At 40.7% G+C, this 26,353-nt stretch overlaps 1 protein-coding gene across 1 annotated transcript in view; it reads right to left on the reverse strand.

The window, feature by feature from the left end:
* Positions 1–26,353, reverse strand: part of LOC122659984 — a 192,985-nt gene that overhangs the window by 141,466 nt on the left and 25,166 nt on the right. The window contains exons 5-6 of the mRNA XM_043855148.1: positions 25,896–25,995; positions 25,736–25,810 (exon numbers count right to left, since the gene is read on the reverse strand). Of these exons, the coding sequence (XP_043711083.1) occupies positions 25,736–25,810; positions 25,896–25,995 (175 nt within the window). The remainder of the gene's footprint in view (positions 1–25,735; positions 25,811–25,895; positions 25,996–26,353) is intronic.

Consider the following 26,353-nt stretch of genomic DNA (forward strand, 5'->3'; position numbering starts at 1 on the left):
ATCCTGAAAATTGAGATCGATTGTAGGGAAGGGGGCTTCAAAAAAATTGATGATGACTTGTCAAAGATTGATGATGTATTTGAATGGATGCTTTCCTCTGCGGCTTGAATGGATCTCCAATACGAATAACCAATCTCTATTTGTGTTTGAGACTTGATCTTCAAGAGGGAGAAACACCAAAAATTGCAGAAAAATTGGGCAGCAGCTATCTTATGTAATAGAACTTCTTCAAGCCATGTATAGTTGGAGTAGAATGTCCCTCTTGATGGTAGAAACACTTCCAAAAAACTCCAATAGCAGCAGCAAGCAACCCTAACCCTAAAATCGATATATGTCAGGGTTTTGTAAAACCCTGAAAAGGAGGATCGATTGGGGTTAGGGGTCTTCAAACACTTGGAAAGAGGCTAATATTGAGGTCGAGTGGTCCTTGTAGTTGGAGTAATCAGCCCTCCAAAAATTAGCAAAAACTGAAACCTGAAAGTCATGGTTTTTAGCAGGTAACCAAATTAGAAGGTTAAGGAAGTTTTGTTGTAGAAACAAATCCAGCCATCAGAAAGGGTCCAAACTTAGGTCGAGTAGGGCTTGTAGTCATAGGGAATCACCCTAAAAAATTCAGCCGCATCGGAAAAGAGAAACCTTAAAATTGATTGGAGTCGGGGTTTTACAAAACCTTGACAAGTCGAGATCGATTAGGGTAGGGGCTGGAATGGTTAATGAGAGATGGAGAAAAAGAAAAAAGGGAAGTAGGACATTGGAATAGAGTAGTAAGGTGATGGAAAAGATAGCAAGGGGAGTTCCAATGGTGGAAGGTCAGCCTTATATGATGATAAGGTTTTGATCTCCAAAGAATTCTGGGAAACTCCAAATTGCAGAGATAGTTCCAACAATTTTTAATAGAAAAAAAAAATAGATATAATGGAGGACGGTAGCAACTAAATCATTAGATATTGTATTTACCTCATTAGTGCTGCCCCCTTATAAGGATGAGAAGAAAAAAAATAGAAGAAGGAGAAGCCAAGAAAGAGAGAGGAAGGGAGAGATCGCGATTGAAGAGATGGAGTAGGGTTTTTTCTCTTTTTCTAACCTAGATCAAACCTACTTTGATACCATGTTGGCAGAATCATAGATTAGAAACAAGAGAATGAGAGAAAATTACTACTTGTCTTCATTGATGGTAAGCCCCTCTATTATAGAGGGGAAAATACAAAGGGACTGAAATAGGCGATGTGGGACTAAAACCCATATAGCTGACTTAAACTTAATAACATAAGAATAAAATTACCCCAAAAGGACCAGAATACCCCCACGGTATTCTGGATTACATATTCCAACAAAATAAGATAAACACCTACAGAATAATGAGCAAACAATGATATAATAGAAATAGGACATAAGGGAATGGCAACCCTTCATTTCCTAAACCCCCCAACTGTGGCCTTTTTCCTACCCTCCATTAAACCAGATTTAGATGCTGGCAGCAGTCATTTTTGTCTGCATCATAAAGACAAAGAATAACAGACAAAGCAAAGTAAAGACACAGAATAATACATAAACAACGTTTTCACTTTACATAGTCATCCATCACAGTTATAGTATGATCAGACTGTTAAGAATAGTAGGTTCAGGGGTACATCTGTATATAACCACATCTTTTATATGTTCTTTATTTTATTTGTATAAGGCCAGGGGCCTCTGTGTAATTATCTATTCTTTTCAATATAAACTAGTTTGTCTCTAGTTTGAGACATAACTCAACAATCCCAAAATCGTGTTTGCTCTCTTGGAGCTTTTCTCTCTTCTTCTTCCACTCTAAAACATAACATGGTATCAGAGCATATTGTTCCTGGAGTTTGAAGGTGATAGAAGGTTGTTTGGAAGGCTTAGAGTTAGTTTCTTCTCTAGGTTCTTGTTGCTGTTTGAAGAAAACCCTAGGGTATCTTCACAGATCTGTTTCTCCCTTGTTTGGAATCCAAATGGAGAGCAACCAAGTGCTCTAGTTTCGTTTGGAAGTCCTCTTTCTTCCCATTGTATCATCTCAAGTCTCTTGGAAGCATCAAAGGGTCAGAACTACATTTCGGCCAGGCCTGTTCTGCCTATTTTTTCTGCCAACCAGGGTACATGATTGAAAAAAAGCTCTTCAATAGAGCTTTGTTTGGGGGATTTTTTGGGCTACTCAATATCGTTTTTGGGTAAGGAAGGTTTCTCCTTTTTACTCCCCTGTTGTTTGATGATCGTGTGAGGTTCTATAAGCTTTTTCAAGTTTTTTGTCACTGTTTGTTCCTATTTTTTACTGCTGTTTTTTGAGAAGAAGTTGTTTTGCTTGAGGTGCTGTTGTTTAGGTCCTCCAAGTGTTTGATTTAAGGTCAAGATGGGTGAAAAAAATGTTGAAACAGCCTTGCCTCCATCTCTGTCATATGAGACCCCAAATGTTCAACTTCCCATCGTCAAGCTTGAAAATCAAAATTACTTGGATTGGTCACGATCTATGAAGCTGATTCTTTGGAGTCGAGGGAAGTTGGGGTACATATCTGGGAGCATTAAGACTCCCCCCTCTACTGATCCAGATTAACTCCAAATGGGAAACCGAAAACTCCCTTGTGATGACTTGGTTTATTTTTTCGATGACTTGCTCGTATTTTTGATAGGGTGGGAGACTTTACAAAGGTTTATCAACTCCTCCAACAGATTGTTAGCTTGCGACAGGGTGATAAAAGTATCTCTGAATACTATAGTCTTGTTGTGGGACTTTGGGAAGAGTATGATCACTACAGAGATCTCCAGTTGTGTCCTGATGATGAGCCCAAAGTGCATCAGTTGTTTGAGAAGGAGAGGGTCTTGTTCCTTCTTAGAGGTCTTAACCCTAAATTTGAACCTTTAAGGGTGTAGATCCTTAGCCGACCCAGTCTTCCCTCACTGGAGGAGGTGTGTGGTTATCTACAGAGTGAGGAGACCCGTAGGGGTGCTATGGAGACCACTCCCACTGTTGAGCGCTTTGCTCTTGTTTCTTCCATTCCTCAGGACCGTACTTCCTCCACTAAGGGAACTGGTAAGGGCAGATTCTCCTGTGACTATTGTAGCAAGCCTGGGCACAAGAAGGATTTTTGTTGGGATCTTCACAGGAAGCCATCCTCTATTTCATCTAGGGGACATAAAGGACAGAAGAAGAATGGGCCGAGGGCCCATGTTGGAGTTCATGAGTCTGATCCATCCTCTCTCTCCAAGGAGGACATAGCTGCATTTCGCCGGATTGTAGCCCACATGGATGGTTCCTCCTCTGCTACTACCACTACTTCCACTGCTCTAAGGTTTCTACCTCCTCTGGCACCACTCCCTAGGTCATTGACTCAGGTGCCACTGATCATATGACTGGTAGGTCTCAGCTTTATGATTCCTATTCTGTTTGTTCTGGGAAAGATAAGGTAACAATTGTTGATTGTTCCCTTTCCTTCCTCCTCTCTTGTTCCTATTCCTCCTTTTTAGATTGACAAGGGAAAGAAAAGTTCTGTGGATAATGTTGTTGAGGGGGAGCCTCCTAGTGTACAGGTGAACGGAGAACAGAGGGAGCTGCTGGTGTATACAAAGAAGACCAGCCAAAATCCTCCTTCGTCTCCTCATCCTGAGTCTCCATCCATTGAAACAGGTATACCTTCCTCTACTTCCCCATCCTCAGACTTAGTGATGCAGATTCATCAACAAAATAGGCTTGTTTTATTAGGAATAACTCTAGGGTTTGGGCCTTTGATCCCATGGGTTTTCTACATAATAGGCCACTTTAATGGGCCTCAAATATGGGTACATAGGTTGCATACGGGATTAGCCCTATACTTAGTTTATTTTCATGTTTTTAATGTTTTAAATTGAACCGGTCCAAAGCTGGTATGAACCAGTGGTTCAATTTAAGTGATTTTATTAGTTTTTCTTTTAATTGTTTAGTTGGGCTGGATTAGGACTCTATTTTGAGACTATTTCAATTTCCTAGTCAGTTTAAGTAACCTAATAGGTTAGGGATAGGGTTAGGCCTTTCCTTTTTAGTGTCTAAGTTTATTTTTGAGTCTTCTATATAAGTTTTTAAGGGAGGTCAGCATTGAATACGAATTTGATTAATAAAAAGCTTTTGTTTGCTGCCATAGCTACTCCTTTGCTCCTTGTGAGTGTGCATCCTTATGGATCTCAAGGTGGATAGGGTGGGTGGACTCCTGCGACTCCTTACATCGAGAAGATCAGGAGGTTTCTTCAATTTTCAAGCTGCTACCTTTGAGTTCTTCAAACCAATAAGTTTGATTCAAAGTTTCTGTTTACACCTTCTATTTCTTACCCTAACCTAAACCTAACTTTAACCCTAATTTTGACCTAAAACTCAAGTTTCACCCATTCGGACGACCTGTTCAGATCAGATCCTGGTTGAACTGGCTCCTAGTAGGTCTCCTACCTATCTAGGACTACATTACTTAGATCTCATCATTGCTCTTCACAAGGAAACACGGGCATGTACTAATCCTATGGCCAAGTTTGTTTCCTATGATTCTATCTCACCTACAGGTGTTGCCTTCACTGTGGCTATCTCCTCCATATCTATTCCTAAGAATGTAGCAAAGGCTATGGCTGATCCAAAATGGAGAGAAGCAATGAATACAGAGACGGTGACTCTTGAGAAGAATCACACTTGGGATCTTGTTGAATTTCCAAAGGGGAGAATTCCTGTCGGATGCAGATGGGTATTCACAGTTAAGTTCAAATCTGAAGGTACTGTGGAGAGGTATAAGACAAGACTTGTTGCCAAGGGTTATACACAAGTTTATGGCATTGATTATCAGGAGACCTTTACTCCAGTAGCCACGCATAATTCCATTCGTGTACTTCTCTCAGTGGCTGCAAATCTTGATTGGCCAATGCACCAGCTTGATGTAAAGAATGCATTCATACATGAGGACTTAGAAGAAGAGGTCTATATGCACTCTCCTCCTAGGTTCAAGCATCTTGGTGGCAATGGAAAAGTGTGATGTCTTAGGAAGGCTCTTTATGGACTCAAACAATTTCCTAAGGCTTTGTTTGAGAGGTTTAGACAAGTTATCTTACAGAGTGGATACACTCAAAGTCAAGCCGATCACACCTTGTTTATACAAAGGAGGGGCAGCACTATTACAGCTCTCATTGTATATGTTGATGACATTGTGGTCACGGGAAACAATGAGGCTGAAATCTCAAAGCTTAAACTTTACTTGGCTCGACAGTTTGAGATCAAAGATCTCGGTCCATTGAACTATTTTCTGGGGATTGAAGTTTCAAGATCCAAGCAAGGGATCAATGTTTGCCAAAGGAAGTTTGTCCTTGATCTACTTACAGAGACAGGCTACTTAGGGTGCAAACCAGTCTCCTCCCCTATTGATCAGAATCACAAACTAGGGGAAGATTGTGGTGAACCTCTTGCGGATGCTAAAAAATATCAGAGATTAGTAGGCAAGCTAATCTATCTTTCCCTTACCCAACCTGACATAGCCTATACTATTGGAGTGGTAAGTCAATTTATGCATGCACCCAAGATGGGCCATCTTGATGCAGTTTACAGGATCCTCAGATATTTGAAGTCATGCCCTGGAAAAGGTCTTCTCTTCTCTAGAAATGGTCACTTGAGGATTGAAGCATACACTGATGCTGGCTGGGCTGGATCTATTTCTGATAGAAGATCCACCTCTGGATACTGTACTTTTGTGGGTGGAAATTTGGTCACCTGGAGAAGTAAGAAGCAACCTGTGGTGGCTAGGTCGAGTGCAAAGGCAGAGTTTAGAGCCATGGCTCACGGAGTGTGTGAAATCTTGTGGTTGAAGAAACTTGTTCAAGAATTGGGATTTGAGACTGTTAAACATATGAGCTTCTATTATGATAACAAGGAAGCCATAAGTATGGCCCACAACCCAGTTCACCATAACAGGACAAACCATGTTGAGGTTGACAGACATTTTATCAAGGAGAAGATAGAACCAAAGACCATCTGCACTCCTTTTGTTAAGACAAATGAACAAGTGGCCGACATCTTCATTAAAGGACTTAGCTCTTATCACTTTGGTTGCTTATTGGACAAGTGGGGAATGTATGACATATACCACCCAGCTTGAAGGGGGAGTGTTAAAAATAGTAGGTTCAGGGGTATATTTGTATATAACCACATCTTTTATATGTTCTTTATGTTATTTGTATAAAGCCAGGGGCCTCTGTGTAATTATCTATTCTTTTCAATATAAACTAGTTTGTCTCTAATTTGAGACATAACTCAACAATCCCAAAATCGTGTTTGCTCTCTTGGAGCTTTTCTCTCTTCTTCTACTCTAAAACATAACATAGACATAGTATTACAGATTCATAGCTATCAATTTATCATAGCAGCATGCCATATTATGATTCACACAGCATAGCAAGATAGTTTACATTCATTAGCTTGATATGAAATTGTTGGCAGAACCGTGGGTTAGAAAGAGAATTAGAGAATGGAATGGCTTATTCATTGATAGGTAAGCCCCTCTATTTATAATAGAGGGGAAGGTTACAAAGGGACTGAAATAGACACAATTACCCCTAACTAGCTGACTCTATAAGAGCAGCAACTTAACCTAAAGACATAAGAATTAAACTACCCCCAAAAGGACCAGAATACCCCTATGGTATTTTGAATTACATATTCCAACACTCCCCCTCAAGCTGGATTATACATATAAGTAAAGGAGGAGGATCTAGCTTGAACTACTAAGGAAAAAAACTCCATAATAATGCCAACACTCCCCCTCAAGTTGGCGCATACAAGGCACTAATGCCCAACTTGAACAAAACGGGAAGACACAAAGTTGCAGCAGAGTCCAGTTTGACAGATGAATGCATCCCCCAAATAAACCTTCAAGAACTTGAAAAATAGATCTTCAAAACCTAGGCAAACTTGATCAGCAAACCGGGACTGGAATGTCTTCCAAAAAAAAAAGACAACTTTCACCAATCTTCAATAGCTGTCCAGTGATGAATCTCAGATTGTCACAGTGACATAAAATCTTGAAGTGTAGAACTAGGGCAGCAAGCAGGGGAATAAACTGAATCAGGCAGCAAAAATAATCAACCTAACTGTAAATCCTCATATAGGTAAGCAACAAATCCTCAAATAGGTAGGCAACAACCAAATATCTTCAATACTTTAAAACTTCAATCTCCCCCTTACGGCAAACTCAACCCAATAACAAAGATACCCAATGGTAATGGTGGAAACACTGATCTTCTATGTTTTGCACCAAATGTTCCTGTTAAGTTCTGCTTCTGCAATGGCTGCAGGTGTACTGTACATAATCTCCCCCTCACGTGTAGTAGTACACGTGGACATAACAGAGATGATGAATGAGATAGTGCAAAAGGATAACCTTCTAGAGTTCTCCAAAGGTGCTATGGGTAATGGAAAAGAGGAAGTAATGGCAAAGTAGATTATACCATAAACTTCCAAAGTGGTTATTGGTAAATGCTAAAGGTATGGTATGGGAGATGGGTCATGGGTAAGGAAAAAAAAATAGTGGGATACAGAACCATGGACAAAAACAACACAACGCAGTAATCTTCAACCTTCATCAATCGATCAAACTAACTCTGAAACACCAATCTCCAATGATCAGATCTGAATTTAAATAAAAAAACAGGTCTGATTTGTTATAAGGAGAATGCACCATTCTTCAAAACTTGATCGATCTTCACACAAGGAAGAACCAGTGTGCTAAATTCCAATCTATAAACTCTCAGATGCTGAATAGAACTGATGAAGATATCTGGGCAGAATTGATGTAAAAAGCTTCTAGAAAACTTGAATCAGTCTTGAGTTAGTGAACAATGCTAGGATCAGGCTCTCACAGTAAACTGGATATAAACTTGTAGAAAAGCTTCACACAACTAAATAGATTCGTAATCGCAACCAATAAGCATGGAACCGTTGTAATCCCAAATAGAAACCAATCTCCAGGGTAGTAGATCCGACTCTTCAACAATGTGAAAGAAAGTCAATCTCCAATAGTAGGATACTCAGTCTCAAGAGCAGGGCTCCACATAAAAGCAGCAGTAACAGGTTAACCAGTCATGCTTACAGAAGCCAATCAATAGAACCAGCAAGGTATGTAGTAAAGCTCAATAGAACCAACAAGTATAAGATAACAACTCAGCAGATCCAATAGTAAGTGATGCAGCCAGCCACATAGGAACTAGAAAATAAATAGGTTGATAGTTGGTGAAATCGAGCCATAAGAGTGAAACCTGAATTTTTTTTATAAAAAAACTCCAAGATTGATGCTGAAATTTGGGTTGAATACTCCTCCGATATGTATAAGACTCCTCAAAAAATTAGCTTGATAGGACAGCCCAAACCCTAAAATCGATTTTAGTTAGGATTTTGGAAAACCCAGAAATTGAGATCGATATAGGGAGAGAGGGCTGTAATTGCTGATGTAGACTTGCAATAGATGCTGATTAGTACTGCTTGAATGGGACCTCCAATGCGAACAACCAATCTCTAGTTGGAATGAGACTTGATCTTCACAAGGGAGAGACACCAAAAAGTTGCAGAAAATTAGGGCAGCAGCTATCACAGTAAATAAAACTTCTTCAAGCCATGAATTGATGAAATAGAGTCCCTTTTAATGTTAGAACCACCTCCAAAGCACCACAGCAGCAGCAAAGATCCCTATCCCAAAAATCGATTTGCATCAGGGTTTTGGAAAACCTTGAAAATAGAGATCGATTGGGGTAGGGGTCTTAAAAAAAGCTTGGAAAGGTGCAATATTGAGGTCGATTGGTCATTGTAATGGAAGTAATCAGCCCTCCAAAAATCAGCAAAAGCTAAAACCTATAACCCTAAATTCGATTAGAGTCAGGGTTTTGTCAAGGATTTTAGCAGGTAACCAAATTAGAAGGTTAACGAAGCTTTGTGGTAAAAACTAGTCCAGCCATCAAAAAGGGTCCAAACTCAGGTCGAGTGGGGCTTATAGTAGTAGAGAATCACCCCCAAAAAATCAGCTACAGCTGAAAGGAGGAACCCAAAAAATCGATGGAGTCAGGGTTTTGAAAAAAAAACTGATAAAGGAGATCGATTGGGGTAAATCAAGGCTGGGAAAGAAAAGAAAAGAGAGTAGATGGAAGAGGGTAGAAAGGTGCTGGAAAAGGTTGCATAGGAGGCCCCAACAATGGAGGATCAGCCTTCATGAGTGGAAAAATCTGATCTTCAAGGAATTCTGGAAAAAACACCAAATCGCAGGTATGCTTCCAGCAGAATTTCAATGGAAAAAAATAGATAGGATGGAGGAGGGCAGCAACTAAATCATTGGTTTAGGTTTTTACCTCATTAGTGCTGCCCCCTTATAAGGATGAGAAGAAGAAAACCAAAAAAAGGTGAAACCGAGAAAGAGAGAAAGGAGGGAGAAGTCGATTGAAGAGAAGAAGGGTTTTTTCTTTCTAACCTAGATCAGACCTGCTTTGATACCATGTTGGCATAACCGTGGGTTAGAAAGAGAGAATTAGAGAATGAAATGGCTTATTCATTGATAGGTAAGCCCCTCTATTTATAATAGTGGAGAAAGTTACAAAGGGACTGAAATAGACACAATTACCCCTAACTAGCTGACTCTATAAGAGCAGCAACTAAACCTAATGACATAAGAATTAAACTACCCCCAAAAAGACCAGAATACCCCCACGGTATTCTGGATTACATATTCCAACAAAAATGTATTCTTTCTCATTGGGCTAGTGTAGCTCACCCCACAAATACCATTGTTTTTACAGAGCATGCACATGTCGAGTGTCCGTGGACCGATTGTGTCAGGAGGGCAAGAGTAAAGGGTGTAGCCCCTTCCAAGTAGAGAGCCAGAGACAAAGCTAGTGATAGAGATGGATTTTGACGTATATGATACACTTTTATCTTTTTGAGAAATACATTATGGGATGTAAATTTCCGAGTGATCTTGGATGAATTGATACAATAGATATAGTATTTGTAACAAAGTTGACGGTACAACATAGATGATATAGCATGATGTTACAAAGTAGTTTGTGACATAGTATTTCAGTTTTCGATGCAGCAGTTCTGATATCTCTGATACATGTCAATATTGATGATTGTTTATAGTTCCGCACATAGTTGATTATAGTTTTACAACCGTTATTTAATGGCAGTCCGTGAGGGCCAGCACCATATCCTCATCCTGGATTTGGGGCGTTACAAATATGGCCTTTGAACCAGACGAGATTGTGTCAGGGGATTAAGGGGGCATGAGGCCTGACAAAGTTCAAAGCTGATCTAGTACTGAAGAGGCCATTAGGGTAGGGGATCCAGATGACCTTGTCTGAGCGGGAGGGATGGAGAGGGGGGAGGGGGAAGGGGGGGAGAGTGGCCCAGACCTGGGTGAGGGATTGGGGAATGGGGGGACCGGGGAATGGGGGGACTAAGTACCATGGGAGATGATAGAGAGTGAGGCAAATTTAAGAATACCCGAGGACTAAACCGAACGGGTACCTATAGAGTTGAAAAGAACTTTAGAGGGGTGCTAGGGATCAAGCCAAAGGGAGGTGGAGGTCCCATCTACGATCACAGAGGATGTAGCTCTAAGGGCTAAGGGGCGGAGGAGAAGGTTTTAAATTCTTCTAGATCTGGTCTTTTTCTCTTCACAGTGATTCTGGTTTTCAACTGAGTTTCTAAACCTAGTCCCGTAGGCTTTTAGAAATCCATCAGGAAGACAACTGCCAGTGCAGTTAGTGCTACCCCTGCCAATTGGTAACAGGGGTCTCGGGAGGTCATGGTATTGACTCTCCTACTTCACCGGGAAGAGGGGCTGGGGGAAGTCAGGGCTGGAAGGCTAAATATAATATATCTTTCCTGTACCCAAAAAAGAGGCAGGTCGATGCAAAGAGGGGGTAAGAGTTTTATCTGTTTTAAAAAAAATAGTTACTTTATTTTTTAAAAGAATTAGGGATTATGAGCAAACTAAGTCTATTCTCTACTTGATTTCACATATACAAACCATGGAGGATTATTTGTACGTAGGAGATTCTGTAAGAAAAATGTAAGCCCGATGGATTTAGGCCTACCGATTTTTGGTAGAGAAAAAGGATGAGTTGCACAACTTCCTTCTGACACCATATGAAGAAGCCATGACGTCATAGGATGTCAAAGGAACTAGAACACGTACACCGCCTTCCTCATTCCTCACCGCTCCATCTCATCTTCTTTCTCATTTTCTTCCAGTTTTTAAACCTTATCACCTGGGGTCCACCCGTTTTTTTGGCCCTTTTCCTAAGTTTTTTTCTTTAGGGGACCCTATTAGAAAAGCGACAGATCACCTTGGCCTTTACTGACAACCTTGGCGCCTAGGCATAAATTAGATTCATATTAGTAGTTTTTGCATAATGTTTCAGAAATTCTAGTTAGGTCAAAAAGTGAAATTTGTGTAGGGAGTAGGGACACTAGGGTCTGTTAATTACTTATGTTAAGAGTTGTCGATTAGGATTATAGATTTCTAGGGGTATTTTAGTCTTATTCATGTTTCTAGTTTATTCTATTATCTTAGGGGTATTTTGGGGAGTTTATTGTAATTCCTTTGATACTGATATTATAAATAAGATTGCCGTCCCACGGTTTGTTTTGAACCAAATCATAAGGGAGTTTACCCTCTCAATCGATCTCTCTCTTTCTTCTTCTTCTCTTCTTTTCTCTACCTTCTTCTTCTTCTTTGTTCTTTGCTGCTGATCAGACTTAGGGTTCTATTCTGTTACATGGTATCAGAGCACTAAAGCTGATCAACAGTTCTCCCTTTTATTGCTGTTTTGAAGGCTTCTCCTTCCTCTTCCTCTCTTATCGTGGTCCACAGCAACCAGATGCTGTACCTTCTTGTCTGAACCCTAGTCGTACCCTAATGAAGGACTAGGGTTCCCTGATATGCTGAAGATTGGTCGTATTTGTACTTGTGCCTGATGCTGTACGAAATTTCTGATGATTGAAGTGATGTTTGCCTCCATCTGAGAAATCGATTTCTCAATACCCTATGAAAATCGATTTTCTCTTTCTCCTGGGATTTCTTCTTCCACATTGGCTGCTGGTTTGGGGATTTTATTCCTCATTATTTAATGATTGTCTACACCAAAAACTGATCACATATTGGGCTGTTCAGCCTTTTGCCTCAAGTTTATCGATTTTACCCTGATCTAGGTTTGGGCTGAAATCAATTTTGCCTTGTCTTCCTTATTTGTTGGCTGTCTCTGCTCTCTACCTATCCAAGGTTTTTTTTTGACAACATTTACTTGATTTCATGGCTGATTCTAAGCCTCCAACGGACAAATTCAATATTCAGATTACTACCATCAAGTTGAATGGTGCCTCCAACTTCCTCCTTTGGTCGCAAGCCTTTGAAGTTTATGTTACTGCTCGCCGGAAGATGTCTTATCTTACTATGACACCGCCACCTCCTACTGATGACAAATATGAAGATTGGAAGGCTGAAAATGCAACTCTTCTTTGTTGGCTTTGGAATAGCATGGAACCCTCCATAGCCTCTACTGTTATGTTTCATAAAACTGCCAAGGGTGTTTGGGAAGAACTCAAGGAGAGCTATTCTCAAGATACCAATTTGTCTCGAATTTATGATTTATATGAGAAATTTTTCTCTTTCAAGCAAGAAGGAAAGTCCCTTGGCGAATATTACAGTTCCTTGAAGGGGATGTGGGAAGAACTCAATATGTATCAGCCTATCTCTACTGATGCTTCTGTGATTAAATCCCAACGTTCTGAGTTCCTGGTTGCTAAGTTTCTCTCTGGATTGGATTCTGATCTTCAATCCGTCAAAAGGAAATTATTGGTTGGTGAGAAGATCCCATCTATGAATGAAGCATATTGTCGAATCCAGAGAGTTGTTTCTCCTGCCGTGGTGAAATCTGATCCAGCTCCTGTCTCCAAGGATAATTCTGCCCTCTTTACTTCTACTGGAGGGCGTGGTCACAGTGGTGGTACCGCTTCTCGAGGTCTTGGTTCTGGATCTGGTCGTGGTCGTGGGGCTGTTTCCAACCCTACTGGTTCATCTTCTGGTGATGGTGGCCCTCGATGGTGCTCTCATTGTGGTCGTCCTAACCACACTATTGACAAATGTTGGCTGAAACATGGCAAACCACAATGGGCACGAGAGGAATTTGCAAACGCTGCAGTCTCTGATGGAGCGGCTGATCCCGTGCATCCTCCTGACACTTCAATGGTGGTTCTTCTAATGACCTGGTTTCTCAACTATTACAACAAGTTCAGCAACTTAAGGCATCCTCTTCTACATCTACAGCTATTCTTGCCCACTCAAGTACTACTGCATGTTTCGCCTCCTCATCCTCTCCGTGGGTCATTGACTCCGGTGCCTCTTCTCACATGACTGGTAAGCCTAATTTATTTTCATCTTTTACACAATCTACTCTCCCATCTTGGATTTCTATTGCCGATGGGTCTTTTATACCTGTTACTGGTCATAGGGACATCCCCTTATCTTCTGATCTTTCGTTGTCTAATGTCCTTCATGTACCTAAGCTTCCTCTTAACCTTCTATCTGTTAGTCAATTAACTAAGACTTTAAATTGTTCAATAACCTTTCATCCTTCTCATTGTGTCTTTCAGGATCTTGCAACAAAGACGACGATTGGTGGCGGGCATGAGAAGGGTGGCCTCTATTATTTTGATTTGGCATCCACTTCCGCTGCGGCGGTTGCTACTTCTTCTAGCGTATCTCCTTTACATTGGCACTATCAGCTTGGACATCCTTCCTTATCCAAGCTACGTCATCTGGTTCCTAGCTGCAAATCTGTCTCCCGCATTGAGTATGAAGCTTGTGAGCTTGGCAAGCATCATCGTATTGTTTTTCCTTTGAGTCTAAAGTCTAGGAGTACTTCTTTATTTCAGTTAGTTCATTCTGATATGTGGGGTCCTTGTAGGGTCAAGAGTCAGTTAGGCTTTTATTATTTTGTTAGCTTTATTGATGATCATTCTCGTATGACATGGTTGTACCACTTGAAGGATCGATCTGAATTTGTTTCTATTTTCAAACAATTTTATAATAAAATTTGTGTTCAATTTGGTGTTCATTTAAAAATTCTGCATACTGACTATGCCCTAAAGATAATTCAACGTAAGGTATCCTCCTTTTGTTCTGACAATGGCATCCTTCACCACACTAGTTGCTCTTACACACTGCAACAAAATGGTATGGCCGAGCGCACAAACCGCCATTTGTTAGACATTACTAGGTCCTTGATGTTTCATATGAATGTCCATAAACTCTATTGGGCTGATGCAGTGTTAACTGCTTGTTTCTTGATTAATCGTATGCCAACCTCTGTTCTTAATAATCAAATTCCATTTAATATTGTTTTTCCTGATCGGGCTGTTTTCTCCCTCCCCCCTTGTGTTTTTGGTTGCCAATATTTTGTTCATGTGTTTCGCCCTGGTCTTGATAAATTATCTCCTAGGGCTATCAAGTGTTTGTTTCTTGGTTATTCTCGTACCCAGAAGAGTTATAGGTGTTTTGATCCTGTTTCTCGCCAATAGTTTGTTTCTGCTGCTGTCACCTTCTTCGAAAACTCTCCTTATTTTGTTGGTCCTTCCATTGGTGTTGATCTTGATATTGATATTGGTGATGTTGGTCGTGTTGTTGTAGAGCCTGTCCCTCCTCCTATTCCCTTAGTTGCAAATCCTGGTTCCCCGCAAATACAAGTCTACACGCGTCGTACCTATCAGCAGCCGCCACCACTGCCACCTCAACCTATTATGGTTGCCCCTCCACCGCCACCTGCGGATCCAACTTTAGACATTGATGATCTACCTATTGCAAAGAGGAAAGGTACTCACACTTGCACTCAGAATCCCCTTTACCCGTTGACCAATTGTGTTTCTGTTTCTCATCTCCCACCCCATGATCGTACTTTTGTTACTGTATTACATTCTACTTTTATTCCCACCTCTTATATGATTGCCTTATCCCACCCTGAGTGGAAACATGCTATGGATGCGGAGATGGATGCCTTGGTCTCTCGTAAGACTTGATCATTAGTTGATCTACCGCCTGGTAAAGATCTTGTTAAGTGCCGTTGGGTGTACACAGTTAAGTACAATCCAGATGGCACTGTGGAGCGGCTCAAAGCCCGTTTGGTTGCCAAGGGCTTTACATAGACCTATGGGGTCGACTATTTTGAGACCTTCTCTCCTCTTGCGAGATTGAATTCTGTACGTATTTTGCTTTCCTTGGCTATCAATCTTGATTGGCCTCTCTTTCAGATGGATGTGAAGAACGCCTTCGTATATGGTGATCTACAGGAGGAGGTGTACATAGAGCAACTTCCTGGTTATGTTGCTCAGGGGGAGGATAGTGTCCGGGTTTGTCGCCTTCATAAGACAATTTATGGACTGAAACAGTCTCCCTGTGCATGGTTTGACAAATTCAGCAGTGTTGTGTCTGGTTGTGGGTTTTCTCAGTGCTATTCTGATCACTCTATCTTTGTTAGACGTCAGGGGTCTAACGTGGTCATCTTAGCAGTCTATGCCAATGACATCATTGTTTTTGGTAATGATGCTTCTGGGGTGGCACAGGTGAAGACGTATTTGCATGATAACTTCCAAATCAAGGATTTGGGTAGCCTCAGGTATTTTCTTGGTATTGAGATAGTTTGCAGTTCTCGAGGTCTTAGCTTGTCCCAAAGGAAGTATGTTCTTGATTTACTTGATGAGAAAGGAATGTTGAGTTGCAAACCTATCGATACTTCTATGGATCCCCATGTCAAGTGTGGTGCTTTTGATGACAAGGAATTTAGTGACCCACATCAGTATCAACGTCTGGTCGGTAAACTTATCTATCTTACAGTTACTCGTCCTAATATCTCTTTTGTTGTGGGTGTTGTCAATCAGTTCATGCAGACACCTAAGCAAGTACATTGGGATGTTGCTTGTCGCATTTTACGCTACCTCAAGGGGGCACCAGGTAAGGGGCTGGTTTATTGTCGCCATGGTCATACCAGCATTGTTGGACTCTCTGATGCTGATTGGGCTGGTTCTGATGGCAATAGAAGATCAACTACAGGTTATTGTACTTTCTATGGAGGTAATTTGGTTACTTAGAATAGCAAGAAACAGACCACTGTTGCTCGTTCCAGTGCTGAGGCCAAGTACAGAGCCATGGCTTATATAGCTGCAGAATTGATGTGGGTTCGTTCTTTTGCTCGTGAGCTTGGTTATTCCAGTGATCAGCCCATGGAGATGTACTGTGAATCTATGATAACCAAGCTGCCATCTATATTGCCAACAACCCCGTTTTTCATGAACGGACCAAGCACATTGAGATTGACTATCATTTTGTTCGAGATGCTGTTCAGAAGAAGCTAATTACTATTCCTTTTGTTCATTCCCAGTTTCAGCTTGGAGATATGTTGTAGAAAACCTAGGACCTGTAACCAGTAACTCTAGAGAGAAGAAAAGAGAAAGAGAAGAAGATGAAGAAGAGGAGAGAACTATTTTACTTATCAGTCTCCCTCATAATGCTTGTATTTATAATCTCAAATCACAATAGAAAGGGGAACTCCTAATCAGATTAGGAATTCCTAATCATGATAGGATTCCAAGTTACGATAGGAAAAGAACTAAAACTAACAACTCAAACTCAAACTAAGACTAACAACTCACAGTAGAATTAGGACTTGACATAATTAGAAACTAGGACTCCAACTAGGACTAGGAAAATAGAAGATACACATATCAACCAAATCACTGTTTAAGTGAACAGTGTCACATGAACAGTACTTCAAGACTCCCCCTCAAGCTGGATTAAATAAGTAAAGAAAGAAGATCCAACTTGAACTAAAAGGGAAAAAAAAAACTCCATAATAATGCAAACTCCCCCTCAAGTTGGCGCTTACAAGGTATTAATGCCCAACTTGAACAAAATGAGAAGAAACTAAGTTGCAGCAGAATCCAGCTTGACAGATGAATGTAACTCCCAAATAAACCTTCAAGAACTTGAAATAATTGATCTTCAAAACCTGGACAGACATGATCAGCAAACCGGGACTAGAATTTCTTCCAAAAAAAGGCAGCTTTTAACAATCTTCAATAGCTAACCAGTGATGAATCTCAGATTGTCATAATGACATAAAATCTTGAAGTTAAATAACTAGAGCAGCAAGTAGCAAAAACAAACGGAATCAGGCAGTGGAAAAAAACTATATCAACCCAACTGAAAGTCCTCAAATAGGTAACAACCAAATATCTTCAATACTCTTCAATACTTCAATCTCCCCCTTACGGCAAACTCAACCCAATAACGAAGGATACCCAATGGCAATGGTGGAGAAAACTGATCTTCTATGTTTTGCACCAATGTTCCTGCAAGTTCTACGTGTTGCAATGTCTACAGGTATACTGTACATAATCCCCCTCTCACGTGTAGTACACATGGACATAATAGAGATGATGTAAGAAATAGGGCAAAAACATAATATTTCAGAATTTTCTAAAGGTGCTATGGGTAAGTAAAAAGGAAGGAATGGCAAAAATATAATTTACCAGAAGTTTCCAAAGGTGTTATGGGTAAATACCAAAGGTATGGGATATGAAGGGAATTAGAATTATTGAAAGAGAAAGGTGTTGGAAAAAAAATGGCATGGCTGTAATTTGGTGGAAATCCACTTTTAAATACAATCCAAGCTAAAGGGCAAACTGGTAATAAACCAGAATTTTAAGGGTCAATTGGGTAGTCAAATAGGGGAATGTATCAAAAAAGAATGGCAATTCCGTAAATAACCAGAATTTTGCAAGGGTCCCTTGGTAAATAAGAAAGTAATGGGTCATGTAGGGAATTAGATTTATAAATGGGGGACAGACTTGGAAGGAGAAAAACTTAATGGCAAGATGTAAATAGACATAAAATGGATGGGTAATACTTAAGGAAGGGTAATAGAAGCATTAAATACCAAAGAGGTTAATAGGGGAGAATGAACCGTGAGTATGGAGAACCCATTGTCTTCAACCTCAAGGCTCCAAACAGCAGCGGAAACCAAGGAAGAAGAGGAACCAGCGGCAGCGGTAGCAGCAGCTCATCGACTTCAACCTTACGAAACCCAGCCACAACTCCAAAACTCTCCTCCAGATGCAACGATACAAATCAAATACGAAATTTGAATCGCAGGCACCAACATTAGCATCGGTAGGAGCATTACAAGTGCAAATAGATTCAGCAAATCAAAGGGAGTTGTGATAAAATAAAAAGAAACATAAAGAAGGATGTTAACTTCTTCCTTACGACTCAATAGAACCAACAAATCCAGCGGAAACCCAACATGATTCAGTTAATAGATCTCTCTCTTGCAAGCTTGGTTCAACCTGAAATTTAAGATGTTGTAACGTAATACCAAGGCCTATTGATTCCCAGAATATGGAGTCCAGAGAGTAACGATAGAGTTGAAGTGGTGATTCTGAAATCAGCGGTGGCGGTAGTTGCAGCTCAGATCGAAACCAGGGAGAAACCATAAACCAGCAAGTGATCGATGCAGCCAGTGAAAGAAAAACCACAAAAAAATAGTTTGATATTTGGAGAAATCGATTCAAGAGAGTGAAAACCTTTGATAGATGCTGTCCTTGGCTGCTGGAATGAATCTCCAATAAGAACAACCAATCTCCAAGGCAAAAAAGGAGACTTGGTCTTCAAGGGAATAGAGACTCCAAAAAATGCAGGTGAAGAGGGGCAGCAGCTACCGCAGGAAAAAGAACTTCTTCAAACCATTAATTGATGAAGTTGAGTGCCTCTCTTGATGGAAACTCCTCCAAAAAATTACTGCAGCAGCAAGCAAAGCAGAAAATCGACTCCGGGAGACAGCATATACTCCATCGACCAAACCTTCGAACCAACAAATATCAGAAACCATACAGGGATCGCAATAATTGAAGAACCAATGAACCCCTCAACATCAAACAGAAGGGGTTTCAACAATATCAAAACGCCATCAACAATCGACTACCATATTCAGCGATTTTAGAACCCCAAAATCGATAGCAGAAACCAGACAATCCATGCGGCAGAATAAACACCACGACCAGCAAACCTTCGAATCAAATATGTATGATTCATCATACGAAACCCTAGTTCTTCTTCTTTTATGAACTAGGGTTTCCTTCTTCAAACCAAAAACTTAAAACGACTCTCAAAACGGCTATTATGGAGAGAATTAGTACTGGTTACATTAGCTTTGATACCATGTAGAAAACCTAGGACCTGTAACCAGTAACTCTAAAGAGAAGAAAAGAGAAAGAGAAGAAGATGAAGAAGAGGAGAGAATTGTTTTACTTATCAGTCTCCCTCATAATGCTTGTATTTATAATCTCAAATTACAATAGAAAGGGGAACTCCTAATCAGATTAGGAATTCCTAATCATGATAGGATTCCAAGTTACAATAGGAAAAGAACTAGAACTAACAACTCAAACTCAAACTAAGACTAACAACTCACAGTAGAATTAGGACTTGACATAATTAGAAACTAGGACTCCAACTAGGACTAGGAAAATAGAAGATACACATATCAGCCAAGTCATTGTTCACGTGAACAATGTCACATGAATAGTACTTCAACAGTTTACGAAGGCTTTATTTCGACCTCAATTCTTGAGTGGTTGTTCCAAGCTGGATCTCGGTGATGTCTACGCTCCAGCTTGAGGGGGAGTGTTAAGAGTTGTCGATTAGGTTTACAGGTTCCTGGGGGTATTTTAGTCTTATTTATGTTTCTAGTTTATTCTATTGTCTTAGGGGTATTTTGGGGAGTTTATATGTAATTCCTTTGCTACTGATATTATAAATAAGATTGCCCTCCCACGATTTGTTTTGAACCAAATCATAAGGGAGTTTACCCTCTCAATCGATCTCTCTCTCTCTTTCTTCTTCTTCTCTTCTCTTCTCTACCTTCTTCTTCTTCTTTGTTCTTTACTGCTGATCAGACTTAGGGTTCTGTTCTGTTACAACTTATAAATGTCATTGTAATCAGCTTTTTTTTTGGGTGAATAAAATATATTGAAAAGAAAAGAGCCCCCAAAGGGTATATAAGAGAAAAAGAAGCTCCAGAATCGAAGGAAAGGAGGAGCGAAGAAGGCAACAAAAATACAACCTTCAAAGGGGGAAATCCCAAGAAGATACAATGTGTCTATTTCTGGGAGAGTCAATAAACAAAAAGGGACTGCTGAAAGTCTGCTTCTGATGTCAAAGGAGATGGAAGGATCTGTAGTTGGCAGTCCATCTTCTAAGGTTGCACTCAAGCCAAATATGATGAATAGCAGCACTAAAGGCCAGTTTACCCACTCGGTCACAAAAAGAGGAACCTCCAAATGTCGTATCAACCCAGATCCATTCTCTATGGAAAGGGAGAACCCGTCGATGGACCGGCCAGCAACAAGCGAGAATTCATGACCAGATCTTCGAGGATAAAGGGCATTTGAAGAACAATTGGTCGATATCTTCTAGCCCATTCCAGCAAAGGATGCAACTAGGAGACACTGGGATGTGCCTACTAATAAGGAAAGCCTGCGTGGGAAGACAACATCGAAGAGCGCATCAGAAGGTGAAGCTATGACGAGGGATGCAGTGTGGGAACAAGACTACCTTACGCCAGATGACAACTTCACCTCAAGCTCTAATAAGATTCCATGTGGACTTCAAACTGAACTTGTCAGACTGAGAAGCTGTCCAAGAGGGGACCTGTGGACATTTGGGAGAGCAGACCAAATGGGATCAAGAGAGGGGGGGGAGGGGAAAAGGAGGGTCCCAGGAAGGCCCCCTGATGATGTGCGAGACCATGGCCAGTCTGTTGGAACCCAAACTATAAATAGTTCTGTCACCCACCAAATGGAGACGAACACCAGCGGAATGCCAGTTATCCAACCAAAGCCTAGAAGAGGCACCATCATCGATTAAGGAAGTAATAGAGCTAAGAGCAAGGTGCCTAAATTTCACAATCTTTCTCCAAACCCATCAGTTTATTTTAGTGAACTCTGATGATGATATTGGGTATAAACTGTTGGAGTCAAAGGGTGGCTTTTCTTGTGATATTCCCCAAGTCACAGTCTGGTTGAGTTGGCTTCCATTTCACCGATCAGATCATCTCTTTTCCCTCAAGCTTCAATTCTGGTTACTGTTAAACTTCATAACAGAACCTAGAAAATTTACATTCAATTGGTTTCATGGGGTTCTATCTCCAAAGCCATTCTTAAATTTCTCTTTCTTCTCCCTAGATCGCATTTCTCTTTGGTGCAAGCTTGTCTGGTTCAAAGACCATATCCCAGGCATAGTTTTACTGTTTGGCAAGCTCTCTCCAACTGCCTTCCTATGCAGGCTTTCCTGATTCACCGCCAGATCTCTATCCTCCCCCCCCCCCCTTCTTGCTGCCTATGCTGGAATGCGATGGAAGATATTGATCATCTCTTCTTTGCTTGCCCCCTTTCCTCTTCTATCTGGAAAGGGGTACTTGCAAAATGTTGGCCACGATCCCGTAGAATCCTCCCTTTTCAATGAGGATGGATTTGGATGGGCATGTCTTTCGTAGGGCAATGCATAAACACCTTAGAGATTCAAAAAAAAAATCCAAGCAAGCACATGAGGATGATGATGTTTTGGTGGAAAATTTGATGGAAGATTTTGAAGCTTATGAAGGATCGGATATGGAAGCAAAGGAGGACCCAGAGTTGGCATGAGCGATGAGACAATCAAGATATGAAGCAAGAGAGGAACAATGGAGAGCTGAGCAATTGATAAGAAGTCAATCAGCTCGACCCAGGGCCCTGTAGATATTGGTGTTGGCTCCTCTTGTCGTCCATTTGTAGGTAAGGGTAAGGAGCCTGTTGGCCTTAGTAGAGCAACCAATGTCAAGGGAATGTTTGACCGGTTTACAAAGAGTAGTAAAGGTAAGAGAAAGAAGAGGCCAGATATCAGAGGCATGGATCCTAATCTCTACAGACCAAGGGATGCTGGCCAACAGAGGATTGAAGAAAGCTTTCAACCCAAAACACTTAGTAAAAGGATAAGCAGAGCAATCTCCAGATGGTTCCACAGTTCTATGATTCCACCACATAAGGCCAAAGATCCCCACTTCAAGGCCATGGTAAAGCAGATTCAACGGTGTGGGAAAAATGTTAAGCCACCCACACCTTATGAGATTGTTGGGCCTTACTTGGATGATATTGTCCAAGAGGTACATGAGTATGTTGAGAGGTTCAAGGAGAAGTGGGGTCATTATATGGAGTGACTATCATGTGTGATGGATGGAGTGGACCAACAAGATTATCCAGCATCAATTTCCTTGTCTACTGTGATGGAAAGACGATCTTCCATAAGTCGGTAAATGCATCTAGTGAAATCAAAAATGCCCATTACTTGTATAAGTTAATGAATGAAGTTGTGGAGGAGATAGGAGAAGAAAAAGTTGCCCAAATAGTAACTGACAATGCAGCAAATTTCAAAAAGATTGGCCAGTTGCTTATGTTGAAGAGGCAATATCTATTTTGGACACCATGTGCGGCTTATTGTATAGATTTGATGTTCAAGGACATAGGAGAATTGCCCAAAGTCCAATAGTTGGTTGGTAATGCAAGGAAAATCACCAACTTTATTTATAACTATGGTTGGGTTTTGGCATTAATGAGGAGTTACACACAAAGGGATTTAATGAGGCCTGGAACAACAAGATTTGCAACAAATTACATTGCAATGGATAGCCTCATTTCCCGAAAGCATGGGCTGCTAAAGATGTTCACCTCTCCTGAGTAGTTGACTAGCAATTATGCAAGGTCTGAAATTGGGAGATTTGTTCAAGATCTTGTCACCTCCTCACAATTTTGGGCTACGATGAGCCGACTTTATAATGTTATGATGCCACTCTTTTGTCTGCTTCGAGAGGTTGATGGGGATAAGGAGCAGACCATGGGTAAGATGATAGAGGCCATGGGAGTAGTGAAGAAAAAAATACATGACAATAGCCCACCATCAAACAAGAAGTATTTGAAGATTATAACCGATCGATGGGAAAAGATGTTGGTTCAAGATGTTCATTGGGCAGGTAATCTTATAAGTAGATGACTTTGGTTTCATTTTAAACACTTACCAAGTTACTATTTATTTATTTATTATTAGAATTTCTAGGTTTCTAACCATCAATTACAAACCATGTGCAGCATATTATTTGAATCCGGATATTCAATACACCAATGATATAGGGTGTAGACCGGATTTATTGCGTGCCCTAAGGAATGTTGTGAACAGAATGGAGCCAGATGTGGCCAAGGCAACACTTGCCATGGAAGAGGTTAGTAATAAATTAGTTGTATAATTGATTGAAACCAAGAATATGTCAAATAACAGTTTCAGTGGTGATTGGTGAACTAATATTTTAATTTTTAATACCTCTCTAGGTTAAGTATTTTCTAGAGGCCACTCGTGGTTTTGCTGATAGAATGGCTATCCATGCTAGGGGCACACAACGCCCAGGTAAGTTAGGTTTACCTAATTTATTATGTCATTTAAAATTTGTTGTAAGGTTTTGTCTTTTAATATTTCATTTATTATTGTGCAACTGATTGGTGGCTCAATTATGGGGGTACTAGTGCTCCACACTTGACTCGAATTGCAATTCAAGTGTTATCCCTGACGGCATCCTCTAGTGGCTGCGAACGTAACTGGAGTACATTTGGGTTGATGCACACCAAACCCCGGAATCGTCTCAGTTATTCAAAGTTGGAGAAGCTAGTGTATGTCCATTACAATATGAAGCTGAAGCTTAAATATTTAGAGTTGAAAAGAGAAAGGGATGATGTAGATGTCAACCCAATCAACATCAACCACCTATAATGTAGCCTAGGTGAAATAAATCTCACGTAGGACCAGGTTCGTCTTAGGGCTGGCCGAATGGACAGATTAGGGTTACTAGGGCAGAAGTTAGGGTTAGGAATGGGAGGTTGAGTTAGGGTTTATTGGATAATGGTCTGCAGGTTTTTAGGAGTCTATTAGTATAGGATCTAACTAGGTTTAAATAAGAAATAGAAATTCAGAATATTAGGTTAGGGTTTTGGGTTTTAGGACTAAAGAGGATAAAGGGGTCTAGGGTTTCTAGAGGGAATCAGGCCAAGAGCTTCTGGCCGAGTGTCACAGAGGTAGGGAATAGGGTTCGGCTGAAGTATGGGATGATTTGGATGGCTGGTTAGGTCTAGGCAGGTTTAGGGTTGTTGGGGTGTAATGGAGAAGAGAGGAAATTAGGGTTTAGTTGTTGAGATGAAGGCTGCAGGTTAGGTCGAGTGGAAGGTCTGCTTGTGAGGATCCGTGGTTAGAAGTTTAATGGCGATGGTCAGATGAAACACAAGCACCATCAGAAGATCTTTATCCTAATGTCGAAGAGGATGACAAAGTAACCCTGAAGAAGGTTTAATTAGGAGAGGACGAGGTCAGGTCATCCATATGGAGGAACTCAACAAGATGTTGATGATGAGGATGAAGGCGCGATGGTGATGGTGATGGTGATGGTGATGGTGATGGTGATGGTGATGGTGGTGGCGTGGAAAACAAAAACACCCCCCACCAAAAACAACAAACCACCCCCCCACCCCCCCCACCCCCCCCCCCCATCACCTACTGCGATGAGATCCAATAGAGCATGGAGAGGATACCGACAGGTAGGTGATGGCAACACACAAACACATTCGACAATGGATGGTGATGAAAAACCCCCCCGCACCACGATCTTTATCCTAATGTCGAAGAGGATGACAAGTGGTGGTGCTAGAGATAGTGGTGGTGCTGGTGGTGGTGGCCATGAGGCTTTACAATATTATGCTGGGATTCAATTCACATGTGAGGCAGGATACACAGATGCTACCCAAGACACTCATCATGGTGCTCGCCATAAGACTTACAGCCGGAAGGGCAAGGCTGGCAAGCGTTCCCACAATCCATATGATAGTGATGTGCTTATTAGTGGCATGGAGTCACTTAGCATTAGTTCTGATCATGTTGGTGCTTCATCAGGCCATAGGCGTTATGCATCAGGTTCTTCGGGCTATGGACATGGGGCTTCTATAGGGTATGGAAGCTATGGATACAGAGAGGCACAAGCACAACCACAACCTAATGCTTTCACGACATTAGTCACTCCAGAGCAGTACACACAATTCTACTATGAGTGGGTGGGAGTCACTACCATCAGTATTTCGACTGGGCTTAGTATTGAGCTTATGTTTGGTCAGTACACAACATCATCCTAGTCGCTCCTATTCTTGAAGACCCTTATAGACATGACTTTGATCCACCCCGACATTCTTCATGGCAATAGAGCGACTCTACATGTAAGAAATCTCATCTTTTAATCTTTTATAACAATTTCAAAGTGCCGCACTTGTCTGGTTATTGATTATTCACAATTCTTAGTATATATGCATGATATATGACAAAAATTGCTTGTTTATATTGTTTTTTGTTTCCAAAAGTGTATTTCCATGTGTATGTTGATCATTTTCATGCGTTTCTGCACCGATCAATACGTATCTCCAATACAATACGATACGTCTCTTAAAATCGCCCAACCAATACGATACCCAATACCGATACTTTAAACCTTGCTTACATGTAGAATCTTAATTGTTTTTTCACTGTGAAAATGGTTTGGTTATACAAAAATACTAAACAAAATTTACCTCACCAGAAGAAGCCATGAATGTCATCACGCAATATATCGAACCTTTGTGACCACCGGTGTACCTTCGGACAAGCTGCCAAAGAACAAATTTCATCACAATGCACTATACAAACAAGGTGACAGTGAAAACAAAAAATTAACATAACAGGCGCGCTAACCTTCCATGTTATCATTGAAAGAACTCTGATAACACCATCTGATCCACCAAAAGCAACAAGGGGGACATCACCAAAAGCAGATCTTGAAAGAAACTCCATACTGCAGCAATGAAAATATTTACTCACACACATCAGATATAAGAAGCCTTTTCAAAAAGTATAAGAAAGTTCTGAATGTTCATCACAAATAACTAAACCAGTAATTGTGAAGATTTCAATTCCGACATGAAATATGTAATACTTGATCAGGCTAAGCCAGCTTTTTGTATGGCTCAGTAATTTTATCAAGCAGGTCCTGCTACAGCGATAAGGGGCAAAGAGTTCCGGCATTACATTTGACAAGTTACGCTTCTATATAGCATGGGCACCTTTTTTAATTTTACTAAAGCTACATCCCATATATTCGGTTTTTATCCAATTTATCTTAAAACAAAATATATGGAAAATAAATTTAGTAA

Source organism: Telopea speciosissima, chromosome 4 (genome assembly GCF_018873765.1).
Source record: "Telopea speciosissima isolate NSW1024214 ecotype Mountain lineage chromosome 4, Tspe_v1, whole genome shotgun sequence".
NCBI classification, from domain to species: domain Eukaryota; kingdom Viridiplantae; phylum Streptophyta; class Magnoliopsida; order Proteales; family Proteaceae; genus Telopea; species Telopea speciosissima.